This window comes from Muntiacus reevesi, chromosome 2 (assembly GCF_963930625.1).
Source record: "Muntiacus reevesi chromosome 2, mMunRee1.1, whole genome shotgun sequence".
In the NCBI taxonomy this organism is placed as follows: Eukaryota; Metazoa; Chordata; class Mammalia; order Artiodactyla; family Cervidae; genus Muntiacus; species Muntiacus reevesi.
In genome coordinates, this window is record NC_089250.1 from 207,766,820 (window position 1) to 207,781,038 (window position 14,219).

The 14,219-nt window shown below is 52.1% G+C and overlaps 1 protein-coding gene across 1 annotated transcript in view; it reads right to left on the reverse strand.

Moving 5' to 3' along the window:
- Positions 1-13,994, reverse strand: part of GALNT17 (polypeptide N-acetylgalactosaminyltransferase 17) — a 416,949-nt gene extending 402,955 nt beyond the window's left edge. Inside the window, exon 1 of the mRNA XM_065920375.1 lies at positions 12,331-13,994. Within this exon, the coding sequence (XP_065776447.1) occupies positions 12,331-12,568 (238 nt within the window). The 5' untranslated portion in view covers positions 12,569-13,994. The remainder of the gene's footprint in view (positions 1-12,330) is intronic.
- Positions 13,995-14,219: the final 225 nt, after the last annotated feature.

The following is a 14,219-nucleotide window of genomic DNA, read 5'->3' on the forward strand; positions in this document are numbered from 1 at the left end:
AATAGAACCTGCATCTCCTGCATTGGCAGGTTGATTCTTTACTGCCGGGCCACCAGGGAATCCCTAGGAAATGTATTAGATGTCCAACGAAAGCACGGCATATGGTACACTATGGTATGCATGTATATTTACAAAGATCATATATTATATTTCATCAAATCTAACATGCCTTTAGTCGTCAGCGGCACCATTTTTATGTACCCAGAAAAGAGGAAAGTGCTGCCAATTAAACTGTGACATGCTACTGATCATAAAGTGAATCTCAATTTCAGAAATGTAAAAATGTGCATCTCAGCACTGACAAAATGTGGTTGTACATGGTAGTTTCAATCTATGAGATGTCTTCAGATCAAATCCAAGTTAACCAGAATGCCCAAGGACTTAATATTTGAGTTCACTGAATTTCTAGACAGCACAGAGTCTTACTTTATTTTACTATTTGCTGAAAAGATATTGAGAGTGTAGAGATGGCAGATACCACCGTTTCACAACGCCAACACCATTCCTCCTCTCCTTCTCTTTTGCCTCCACCATATTTACTTTCTCTGAAAAGCAACTATTCCCTTGAAGCAAGGCTGGCCATGTGGCCATTCTCTGGACCACATGAGCTTAGCAGGAAGGCTTCTGGAAAAGATTTTCTTCCCTGATTAAACAATAGGAGATGTGACCAGTGGCAGAGTACCTCCTACTTTGTATAAAGATGCAATGACTGGAACTACTGCCGCCATCTTGTAACCATGAAGAAGTGACCAAGAAAATATAATGAATTATGACATTATAATGTCATCATGATGACTTCACAGTTCCAAACCAGTGCCGGTTACCACTACTTCTGGACTTGGTAAGTGAAAACAAGTTACTTGCTGATGAATTAATTTCTAAACGACATAGAGAAGGCTTTTAAAATATACAATGGAATACTATTCAGCCATAAAAATAATAAAATTTTGCCATTTGCAACAACATAGATGGACCAGGAGGGTATTAGCCTTAGTGAAATAAGTCCAAAAGAGAAAGACAAATACTGTATAATATCACTTATATGTGGAATCTAAAAAATAAAACAAACTAATGAATATAACAAAAAAGAAACAGACTCACAGACATACAGAACAAATGAGTGGTTACCAGTGGGGACACGGAATTGGGGAGGGGAAGATAGGGATAGGAGATTAAGAAATAAAAACTATTGTATAAAATAAATAAGTTACAAGTATATACTGCACAACACAGGGCATATAACCAACTTTTTATAATAAAACTGGAGTATGACCCTTATAAACTGTGAATCACTATGTTGTACATCTGTAACTTTTACACATCGACTGTAACTCAATAAAAAAATAAAAATAGAAAATGTTAATGAATAAAACCTATTCCCTTGAAAACTGTTACCATGTAAATGATTCATTCTAATGCAAGGTAGAGATAAACAACAGCTAGAATTAGACCCATACAGAGTACCATAAGAGCCCAGAAGAAGGAACAATTAATTCTGACAAGGTGGCAGGGAAGGTTTCAAAGAATAAAGGACATCTGAATTGGTTCTTAGAGAATGCGTGAGATTTTAATAGGATGGGGTGGGAGGAGGGGAGTATCTCCCCTCCAGAGATCAAAATCTGAAAGTCAAAAGACCCTAAAGTCACGTAGCTCTTTCTTTATTTGGCTGGGCCAGCTCTTAGTGACAGCATACAGGATCTCTAGTTGCAGCATGCAAACTCTCAGTTCCCTGACCAGGGATCGAACCCGGGCCCCCGGCATTGGGAGTGGGGAATCTTAGCCACTGGACCACCAGGAAAGTCCCCTAAAGTCATGCCGCTCTTATTGACATTTTGGTCCCTAGAAATACAGAGAAGCAGAACCCCAGTCTCCTGACTGTTATTCACACTTTCCAGCAGCAAAGTACAGCACCTAACAAGCCACGTGTAACCATGAGACAGCCCTCAGTAAACAGTAATCACACGATTAGCCATTGTGTCGGAGGCAGGGCTGGAAGGAGGCTCTTCTGGAACCCTGTTAACTGTCAGCAAGCTCATGTGTTGGCGTCTGGCTGTGGCCGCCTGTAATTACGGCAGCGGTTTATTACTCATGCATGCCGAGGCTGAGGCTCTGCAGTTAGCCATGACAGGGACATTATTAAAAGGGAAAACTTCTCTATCAGTGGCTAAGCCAATTGTCATCCACATGTCAAGCAGTCTAAAGACCTGCGAGGTGTCATAACGAAAGCAGAGGAAGGTCTTTCAACCAAGTGAGCCCTGCATCTTTTTTCAAGGGCTACCCAGCATTCAGAAACACCTTCTCTGCTGATGGGGCGCTCCTATTCCCCCATCAAAGGCCACCCTGTGGGGAGCTAGAGTCCCCAGTTGATTTTCTGAGTTCCATCCCTTGGTCCCCTTGGCACAGGAAGCAGGTCTTCTCCTGGGACAGGGCACTCCAGCTGAATCCATGAAACGCAGGAGGCCCCAGATGCCCACTGGTGGCCTCGGAAGGCAGACCTGTAGGGGCTGTGGCTGAACAGCCACTGCTGGGCTAAAGCCTCCAGGCAGGGGGCTGCTGCCGCAGCAGCTAGATACACAGGCTTCTGGGTGATCTGAGAGCAGCAGCAGGGGAGGGGCAGGAGGAGACGGGTTTGGAGCAGAGCTCTTCCCATCCATCGCCACCACAGACTCCCTCCAGTCCACCCCTACTTCCTCTTTGGCTCAGAAACAAAAGCAGAACAGAAAGGAAGACCTACCAGCAGGTGTTGGGCAAGCTCAGGGCCAACCGAAGACTGCAGAGAACATGGCAAGGGTGCCAACACCTGCCTGGATGGGCCTTTCCTTGGCGATCAGCCGATCCGGGACGAGGGGGTCATGAGGTCGATGGAGCGGAGGGCACAGAAGGGAGGATCCTGGAGGAGCTGGGAAGAGAATTCCTCTCCAGGCCGATGTGAAAGGTTGGAGCCATAGGAAAAGAGAGCAACAGGCGTGGCTGAAGGGCTGAGTACACCTCTGTGAACTCATGGAGTGGGGAGCTCCCCACGGGATGGGGAGCACTCAGGTCAGAGTGCCGAGGGCCGATTCTGATTTTCCAAAGGGCCAACTCAGGATGTGGCCAAGCAGAAGGGTCAGACGTGAAAGGCACCTGGAATCACTGAGGCTCAGAGGGCTCATTGAGTCCTGAACCAGAGGCATGGCTGGGCCAGCGACACCAGAACTTTCTACCCACTGCTGGGTTCTAACTCACTTGCCCACCTATTTGAGTGCACACTAAATCCCAACACAATCCCTTATGTCATCATTGCAGTGACCACTTCATCCAATAGCTCCCCACGTCTACAGAACTACCTCTAACTCAGCCAGAGGTTGAAGCCTGGCTGGGTCCAGCCTCCATTCGGTCCTCTAAGCAAGCTCCACATGGCCAATGAAGGTCACACGGCCTTCCTTCTGTCCCCTCACCCATCTCTGCCTCTACTCATTCCCTGTGTCAATTGCCCTGCCTGACCACCTTCTATGATTTGCTTCCATGTCAGGCCCCCAAGTGGTCTCACTACCTGGGTCCTCTGGTCTATGTGTTAAAACTTTGGAGTTCTCTCCTTCAAGTTCAACAGTACTTGGTCAAGCACCTACTGTGTGCCAGGTCAGGTCTCACCACCCCCATACTCATTCACCCTCCAAAACCTCGTGTACACCTGGTGAAACTACAAACCCCCCCTTCCACTGGACCACAGATGTCTAGGTGGGTGTGCCATCTACATCTCTGCATCTGTGCAGCTAACCCACACCCCACAGTGAAGAAGTGCTCACAAATAGATGGAAATGACCAACATCTCTGCAATGGGATTTGATATATACAGGCGACCATTTCTTCTCCCAGGCCTCAAAGGCACCACTACTATAAGTTAAGTGGAAGATGTGGAAGAAGAAAAGAGAAGGAAGAGAGAAACAGAATTCAGCCTCAGACAAAAACATGAAAAAGAGAAGAATCCTAGGTTGATTCAAAGAGTTTAAGCAACTTAAGAGCAAAACAGACCTTTCCTGCCCTATCTTGAGATTTACACCTCAGGTAACAAGGACCAGCACAACTGTTCATGCATTCGCTCCAGAAATATCTGCTGAGCACCTATTAAGGGCCAGGGGACTTCTCAGCATCAGAGGAACAAACAAGCAAGGCTCCTTTCCTCAAAGAGTGAGCATTCATTCAAAAAGACACATGTACCCCAATGTTCACCACAGCACTATTTACAACAGCCAGAACATCGAAGCAACCTAGAGGTCCGTCAACAGGTAAACAGATGAAGAAGTTGTGGTATATATGTACAATGGAATACGGGTCATTCAAAGGAACGCATTTGAGTCAGGTGAACTGAGGTGAGTGAACCTGGAGCCTGTCATACAGAGTGAGGTCCGTCAGCACGAGGAAAACAAATATCGCACATTAATACATACACACAGAATCTAGAAATATGGTACTGATGAACCTAGAAATAGACACACATGTAGAGAACAGACTGGTGGGCATAGTGGCGGAAAGAGAGGGGGAACGAATTGGGAGTAGCATTGACAAATATACACTATCGTGTGTCAAACAAATAGCTAGTGGAAAGGTGCCATATAACATAGGGAGCTCAGCCTAGTGCTCTGCGACCACCTATTAACAGAAGGGTGGGATGGGGGCCAGGGCAGGGGGAGGAAGGCTCGGGAGGGAGGCACTATATGTATACTTATGGCTGATTCACATTGTAGGGCTTCCCAGGTGTTTCAGGGGTAAAGAATCCACCTACCAGTGCAGGAGACACAAGAGACAAGGGTTCAATCCCCGAGTCAGGAAGATCCCCTAGAGGAGGAAATGGCAACCCACTCCAATATTCTTGCCTGAAAAGTTCCACGGACAGAGGAGCCTGGCAGGGTACAGTCCACAAGGTCACAAAGAGTCAGACACGACTAAGTACACACGTGCATGGACGCTGACGTACAGCAGAGACCAACACAACATGTGTTAAGCAATTATCCTCCAATTAAAAAAAAAAAAGTAAGCATTCTCCCAGCTGCCACACACTGGGCACCGCGGCTCATGCTGTACATTTTGAATCCCTGCTCAACCTGACTCACAGCATCCTCATTTCACAGTTGAGAAACGGTGGTGAAACTATCACTATCTGTTTAACACACGATAGTGTATATATGTCAACGCTACTCTCGACTCGTTCCCCCTCTCCTTCACCCGCTGTGCCCACAAGTCTGCCCAAGGTCACACAGTTAATAAGTGACAGAACCAGTCATCAAGTCCAGACCGCCTGCCGCCCAAGAGAACACCCTTTTCTTCCAATATTATATTCTTAAAGACTCAGGGGTGTCTGACCTTAGGTGTTTCTCCATTCAATATGGGCTCCACTGTGCCCACGCTCCACCTCCCCATTGTGACTCTTGGCTCTAATTGCCGAGCCTTTCCCCATCCACAAAGGACACTCCAGATTTGGCAACAGCAAAGGTCAGGGCATCAGAGTTCTTCCTCGACAATCACGCTGGTGGCCTCTCCCCAGTTATTCTGGGCCGGGCAGGCGGCAGCTGTCCCTGCTGGCAGGGTGCCCGGCGCACACACTGGCCAGCACAGATGTGCCTGTATCCCAAGGCTGTCCAAGAACCAGGCCCCCCATCTCTCTGGAAGCCACCAGATGTGATCAGTCCGTTGGAGGTAAAAGAAGTGAGCCTCCCTCCAGCACCCAGGCCCTGGCTCTGCTGATCAGCCTTCCACACACCCGGGCCTCTGCTGGCCACCGAGCCCTGACGAAAGCCTACTGTTGTTGTTTAGTTGCTAAGCTGTGTCAACTCTTTGCGACTCCATGAACTGGAGCCTGCCAGACTCCTCTGTCCATGGGATTTCCCAAGCAAGAATACGAAGTGGCTTGCCATTTCCTTCCCCAGGGGTTCTTCCCTACCCAGGGATTGAACCCACACCTCCTGCATTGCAGGCAGATTCTTTGCCACTGAGCCACCTGGGATAAATCACCTACTTTCACTATTCAAGAATCCCAACTCAGGGCTCGAACTTTCGTCTCCTGCATTGGCGGGCAGACTCTACCACCGAGCCACCTGGGAAGCCCCGATGAAAGCCTACGGAGCTCCTAAGACTCACACTGCTCTGGTACCCTTCTGATGCTCACCTGCAAGGAGTGATTTTAATGCGAACATGTGCCCTCAGCTCTCTCCCCCTTACCTCCTTCCCATTGGGAATGCTAGTACCATCCAGCTCAACAGTCTATATGAGCACACGTATATTCCAGGAAAGAAGAAACAATTCAGGGCCAGCTCTGGCATCCAGGAAGAGATGCTTTCAGTATACAATCCCTCTCCTTCCAACACCACCTCAAAGGCCCAGAGAACACACCTCTGCCTCTGGCCTTCTGTGCCCACTCACTTTCTGCGCCCACTCACTTTCTCTGCCTGGTGAGCCCGGCTGATGCGGCAGGCTGGGTGGGCTGCAGGTGGGTTGTTTGGGAACGTGTCGGTTTCCTGCAGCTCCAACTCCAGCTTCATCTGTCTGTGTGGCTTGGGGGCAGGACCAGGCTGTGTAATTTTGACTTCTCTCCATGCCCGCAAAGGTTTTCAATTTCTTCAAGCAACCCTGCTTCTATTCAGTATCCTTCTGAAATCTAAATTTGGAACCTAACCTCAATCGATTGCATTTCCTCTTACGACAGCAGGGCCCTAGGCTCACTGGATGGAGTAATCACATGTGCCCTGTGGGTCCCTGCACCAGGGCGTGGATGAGGGATGAGGTCACCAGCCAGAGCTCAAGGCGTGCATGGGGCACATGACTGTCCACCACCTTCATCCTGACCTATCAGGGGATGCTGAATCTGGGAAAAGGACCATGATATTCTGGAATCTTGACTCTGCCCCTCACTGTCTGTCATCCTGGCCAAGTCACACAGTATTCTCTATGTCTCCCCTTTCTCAGCTCTAAAATGACAGAAAACAAGTAACCTCCTCAGAAGGTGACAGACAGCCAAAAGCCCTGAACAGAGTTACATGGGAATTCTATCAAGAACTCTGTCTGTCCCTTCGTTTGTTTTCCTAACGTCAGTACAAAATCACCATTTAAAAAAAAAAAAAAAAAAAAACTTTAACACAATATTATTTTCTTCTGCATAATGGTTTTGGATTTTCTAAAATTTCCATGATAAAATATGAGTTAATTCTACTCTAGAGAGAAAAGGAACATAAAACCAGTATGTTATAAAACCACACATTCACAAAAAGCATGCTGAACCGTGCTGGTCTTTAACCTGGCTAACTGCTTCACTTCCAGGCTCCTCCGAAGGTTCTAGCGCCCTTTAGTCAGTCTGGTGAAGGACCAGGGGTGGCCTCCAGATGGCGCAGGCAAGATGGCAGAAACAAGATGAGCACCTCACACTCACTCTCACCAGCTAAGTCTTTCTAACTCCTTCCTCCAACCACATCCACCCCACATAATTCAGTCTTTATGGAGTCAAGGTTATTTCCTCTGTGGTTACCACTTACCTCCTAAAACTAGCTTCCATCCAACTAATCAACCAAAAAACCTTTTTGCCCACATGACAAACAAGGTGTTATGACAGATGCTGAAGGGTGGGCATGGTATTAAATAGTTCAAAATATGGTTCAAGTCTTCAAAACGCCTGTAGTCCAGTTCTGAACTCAAAAGATAAAGCTACCGAGGCACTAGAGTCAAAGCCATGGGTGCAATGGACACGGGCAAGAAAGCTTCCAGCAGCCTGGAGCAGGAAGAGCTCAGACCGTGGGAGCTGGCACAACCTTGCGCCCCCAAGGCAGTGACCTTGAGTCAAGCTTTAAAGGACACATGAATGTAGAAAGCGGGTGCGGAGAGCAACCCAGGACAACCAGTACTTCTCAAAGACTGGACCTGAAACATGTAGGGTGCAACCCTAAGACAAATGCAGGGCTATTTCAGCAAGTGGATCAGCCTGGCTGGAGGAGGTAGAAGCACTGGGCCAGGGTGGGAACGTGGGCTGGCAGTGGTCGGCCTTGACGATCAGCCTCCAGGCTTGATCACAGTTCCTCGGGAAACACAAAACTCCGGGAAGGTCTTGGGCCCTTGGCAAGCAGTGATTTCCATGCAGACAGCCAGAGGCCCGAAAAGGAGAGTGAGAAAACAGAGGCCGGGGCTTGGGTTAAAGGGCATCACGGCAGCAGTAAGGGGGCAGCAGTGGGTGCCCAGCTGTAAAGATGGAAGGGCAGAGGTGAGAGAGGGGAGAGGACAGACTCGTCTCAGGGTGCTTTCCCCTCCATTTCCGCTTTTCCACTTTCCCTTTAAAGGGTCCTTCTCAGCCTGCATTAAGAAAAACAAAACAATAACAGCGTGCAACCATTTTTGGTTTAGCAGAGAGGCCCATTAGGAGGCAATCTGGATCACCCCTGGCGTCCCCCCAAGCCCAGAGGGGCCCTTGCAGGACACCCCTGTTTCCGGGGTGAGAGAACACTCCAGATGGCTGTGCTGGGTCTCCTGCCTGAACTTGGTAAGAGTCCCCAGGAAAGGTTTGAGAAACCTGAACATCATGAAATCACCAGCTCCCACCTGGTACCCAAGGGGCGGGACCCAAGTGGCCCTGCCCCTCCTGTACGCCCTGCACTTGGCCCTCTCGAGCCTCCCATTAACTCCCAAGCAGTAAGGAGCACCAAGGCCAAGGTTTCCTTGTCCTCCTTCAGTATCGAAGAGTGGAGACGCTGCAGAGCAAGTAGACACAGGAACCCAGGTCCCATCTCAGCACCCTCTCGCCGCAGCAGGAGACCTCGGCAGGCCTACAGAATCAACAGGTGGGATACACTTTACCCAAAACATGCACAGGCAGAGCATGGAGCACTGTGGGGTGGGGTGGAGAGGGGGAAGGTCACTGCAAATTACACTTGTCAGCCAGAAAGACAACATCTATCTAATGGCAGCTTGAATTCCTGGCTTGTTCAGGAAAAGCTCTAAACCCAGTCTTCCTGCCTGCTTCCCCTCAGAGGCTGCAAGTCAAGAAAACTCGTCCTCCTAACCCAGGCAACCAGTCCCCAGTGGCGGACATCCCCACGCCTCCAGGAAATTGCTTACAGGGCAGAAGAGCACACGGGGAAAGAAGCCAGGACCCCAATCCATCTGAAGCAAACTCTTAGCTTTCCAAAGTCCTCACTCTGATTCCCACCAACAGGCAAGTGAGTTTTCCTCTTTGCTCTGCCTGGTATAAGCAGTAGAGGACTCTGGGTCATGGTTCTTGCCACAGGCTTGTCAGAGATACAGTCAGAGGCCCCGATCCCAAAGCTCCTGAATCAGAGACTCTGGGTGGGGCCTAGAAATCTACATCTTAAAAGGCCCTCCATGTGACACTCATTTCAGTTCAGTCGCTCAGTCGCGTCTGACTCTTTGCAACCCCATGGACAGCAGCACACCAGGCTTCCCTGTCCATCACCAACTCCTGGAGCTTACTCAAACTCATGTCCATAGAGTCGGTGATGCCATCCAACCATCTCATCCTCTGAGACGAGAACCAACTATCTCATCCTCTGTTGTCCCCTTCTCCTCCTGCCTTCCATCTTTCCCAGCATCAGGGTCTTTTCCAATGAGTCAGTTCTTCACATCAGGTGGCCAAAGTATTGGAGTTTTGTGACTCTGAGGCACACAAAAGATTGGGACTTCCCTGGCAGTCCAGTGGTTAAGACTTCACCTTCCAATGTAAGGGGTACAGGTTTGATCCCTGTTCGGGGAGCTAAGCTCCCACATACCTTGCAGCCAAAAACTCAAAATATAAAACAGAAGCAATATTGTAACAAATTCTTTATTGTTTGGACCATTAAAAATGGTCCACATTAAAAAAAGAAAAAGATTAATACAAGCCAGTGAAGCAGCTGAGAACCTCAATTCTGGAACCAGACTATCCCAGTTCTGTCAGAACTTCAATTTCCAGTTCTGTCACCCCCTAGTTGGGTGATTATGAGCAAGCTACTTAAAGGGGAGTTTAATTGCTCAGTTGGGTCCAACTCTTTGCAACTCCATGGACTGTAGCCCACTGGGCTTCTCTGTCCATGGAATTCTCCAGGCCAGAATACTGCAGTAGCTAGCCATTTCCTTCTCCAGGGGATCTTCCCAACCCAGGGATCAAACCCAGGTATTGCAGGCAGATTCTTTATGGTCTGAGCCGCCAGGGAATACTCCCCTAAAGGGAGTATCAGCACCTATCCTTAGTGTTGCTGGAAAAGACCAAACGAGTCCTGGTGTGTCAGTGGCACTTAGTAAATACCACTTAGCATTTTATTATTCCTATCTGGGGCACTGATGGGGTGTACATCATATTCTGTTACCTAATTGAAACGACCTGTGTCCTTGGGTACAGTCTAACACTTAAGGGAACCAGCTATCGTGCACTCTTTTGGGTCCTATGGATCAGTCTACGGTCCGGATCTGTGTAAAATAATAAGGCCCATCCCATAAGCATCCAATTTCTCCAGAAGTGAATTGTGCGCTTTTGTTTCATTCTGTGCCTTGGTTCTTGGACACACAGGCAAAGAGCTCCCACCAGACCCCTGCAGACAACACCTACAGCAAGTCCACACCCACAGCCAGACCCTGCTGTCTGCCAGAGGTCAGCGGGACTGCAGCATCCCACTGCAGGTACAAGTTCAAGGCTTCCCCTGGATACTTGTTGAGTGGTATCAAGAAGCTCAAGGGGTCCTTTCAGAGGATGCTTGCAAATCTGACCCCATCCCACCTAGAAGGACCCAGAAGGGATCATTGCGAAGTGGGAAGAAGACAGTATGGTGATTTCCTTCTCCCTGCCTGCCGCCAGGCTAGTCTCTAGCTCCAACTGCAGGGAGGACAGTGGTTGAGCGGAGCCAGGTCTTACTAACATCATCAAAGTGAAGACTCCTTATAATTAGGAGAAGACATTCGATGGAAGCTGTCATAAACACAGGCTCTCTGGTCAACCAGATACGGGGTTCTGACTCTGCCACTTACCAGCAGCAGGACCTCAGGCAACTTAGTTAACTAACCTCTCCAAGCCTTCTTGTCTTATTTCTGATATGGGAAATGGAAAGAACCACGCTGGACTGATGTGAACACTCAATGAGATAATGCACTTGTAACCTCTTGGCACTGTGTCTGGCACACAGTAAGAACTTCACCGATAATTATGATCATTATCTTTATGACTATCAGTAGCTCTGGAATTGGAGCTGCCAGGGTGGCTCTAGTGGTAAAGAACCAGCCTGACAGTCAATGCAGGAGATATAAGAGACACCGGTTCAATTCCTCTGTTGGGAAGATCCTCAGGAGAAGGGCATGGCAACCCACTCCAGTATTCTGGCCTGGATAATCCCATGCACAGAGGAGCCTGGTGGGTTACAGTCCATGGGGTTGCAAAGAGTTGGACAGGACTGAAGCGATTTAGCACACACAGCTCGGGAATTACCGTAAGAACATGAGTTAGAAGCTCAGGAAGGGAGATGGCAGCTTTGAATCTGCCTTGGACACCAGTCGTATGGACCTTGGAGAGCTGCCCATACTCCAGTGAGTAATATTCTGACCTTGGGGGCAGCAAATGTCCAATAATCCATCAGCTCCTGGACCAGATGTAACCAGGGGGTGTTAAAAGTCTCCCTCTCCTCCTGAAGCACTGAGAACATTTTAGCTGGGACAGATCCTTACAACTGTCACTGATTGGATGGCACACCTCTCTTCCCTACACTCCGTAAAAACCTGCTTTCCCTACCCACCGCGAACTTTTAACAATTGCCCTCAGGCAGCTCTCGGGGAGAATCTGGAAGTTTTTAATAGCAGCTTCACCGAGGCAGCGCCCGGAAGGGAGGGGTCCTCGTTACTGGCTGAACAGGCTGCCTCCTAGAGAGATAACATTCCTCCAGCGCCCTACCGAAGCGCGTTAGCTCCAGACCTAAGGCCTCGACTTTTGCAGACGTTTAAGCCCGCCAATGGCCCCTCCCGGTCAGACCCCACCAAAGGCTAAGCTGTAAGAGCTATTTCCTCCCTTAAGTCGCCTGCGCCTCCAGTCCCATTCGGCCGCGCGTCTAGTTTCCGCACTTGGGGCCAACTGGCCAGGTAATGATTCCTGCACGCGGAGACCCGGAGCCAGCTGTGCTGACGTGTTTCCACGATAAAAGCAAACTTACAGCTGGAGCACAGAAAAGAAGCCGGGAATTCTTTCCAGCAGCCCCGGCCTCCTGGCCGAGACGGGGCAGGAAGAGTAAAGCGGAGCGCGCGGGAGCCAGGAGGTGGCTGCCTCCCGCCCCGCGCGCAGAGCCCCCGGGGGTGGACCGGATGCCCACGCTGAACACTGTGGGCATCCGCGCGCGTCCTTACCGTTTAGTTGCCGATAGACAATGTCCTCGAGCAGCGAGAGGCGCTTCAGGACCGCATCCTGGATGGGGCTGGCGCTGTGCGCGCTGAGGTTAGCGGCCTCGGCCCGCGGCCGAATCTCATGGAAGGCGTCTCCGCTGCGCAATGAGATGGGCCGGCACTTGGCCAAGAAGAGCACGAAGCCGGCCACCGCGATCAAGTTCAACACCAACAGCACTTTGACTCTTCTCAGTGAAGCCATCAAACACGCCCAGCCGGCCCTCGCCCCGGACCCGCGCCCCTTCGGGCTCCGGCGAGGCGCGGGGCAGCCGGGGGCCGTGCGTGCGAGCCAAGCGCTCCGGACGGCTGGCGAGGATCCCAGCCGCTCCCGGCCCCACGGCGCGGAGGCTCGGGCAGCGGAGACGGTTAGGAGGTCCGGGCGGTCGCGGGGAGAGCGAGATGGCTCACGTGGAAGCCCTCGGTCTGCAGAAGTGCTCCCGAAGATGCCTTCTCGGTCCTCGGCGCGCGGCCCCTACCAGTTGCCTCGGCTTCTCGGCGAGGGGCCGGGGGTCTCTCCTCTGCACCGGCAAGTGGTTCGCCGCTGAACCTCCGGCCTCCAAGAGCGGGGCTGAGGACGCAGGGGCCCGCAGGCGGGGCTGCCCTGGCGCCGCGGCGGGAGCGGCGCGCAGGTGTCGGGCTCAGGGTTCGCCGCCCGCCCGCGGAGGAGCGCACCGCGCCTCGGGCCGCACAGCCACTACCCTAGTCCGCAGGCAGCCGTCGCGGCACGCGGGCCGCGGTCTTCAGCAGGGGATCGACTCCCCGGGGCGGGCGCCTTTGTTACGCTCACCGACCCGTTCCATCACGCAGGGCTGAGGAATAGCCCGTGGCCAGCGCCCGCATTCTCGCGGCTCCGCAGTCACGCTCAAGTCTCAATTACTCTTAAAGTGGGGGCAGCACTAGGGGGCGGGCGAAGGGGCAGAGCGCGACGTCCTCTCCGCCCCCTCGCGCCCGGGGACACCCCACCCCGCCGCCAAACTCACCAGCGCGCACAGCGCCGCGGGCTCCCGGACACGGTCCAAGTCCTGAGCCCACGCAGTGAGCCTTCGGGGCCTGCCGGTCACGCCGGCCTCTCTCCGAGCTGGCGCGTCGGGAGGCTAGCCGGAGGGCGGAGTCGGACCTCAAAAGTCACAGCAGTTCTGTACCCTCCTCCACGAACGTCGCGGGGAGCGCGGCGGGGAGGGACGCGCGCCGGCGTACCCTCCGCTCGCCAGAACCGGCAGCGCCTGCCGCTCTTCCCGCGCCCCAAGGAGCCAAACGCCGAGTCTTCTAATTGGTGGACGCGGTGATACCGCTGCTGCGGCGGGGAGAGCCCACACGGCCCCGGGGCGCGAGAGCCCGGAGGGGACGCGCAGGTGGCGGCAGAAGGCGGGGCGCGGCCCGAGGGGGCCCGGCTGCAGCGCCAGCTCCTCCTCCGGCGCTCCTGGCCACCCCTCTCCCCGCGAGCCAGTCGGCCGCCGCCGCCCGCAGGCTGCCGGGCGCACAGCTCCCCGGCTCGCCGGCTCGTGCGCGCGCACCCGGAAAGGGTGGGGGCGCCGGGAGAGTGCGGGCCGCGCGGGATGTGGGCCGTCAAGTCATGTTGACGGCTGCCCGCGTTGCAGGGACCCTTTGGTTCTCAGCACTCCCCGAGCGGGCGGGTTTGTTCTATCCCGGCTGGCGATGAAGACATCCTTTCTCTCTGCTCGCAGCTCCGCTTTGCGTGGCCAGGAATGGCTAGAGGGAAAATCTGGCCTGGAGACTCGGATTCCGTTACTTCGGGAGCCAGACCGGGCGTTGGTGGGCTGGGTGGGTTCGCTCACCGTTCAGGCGACGGTTTCTGTGTCCAGCCCCCACCTCTATATGCATTTTATCATAAG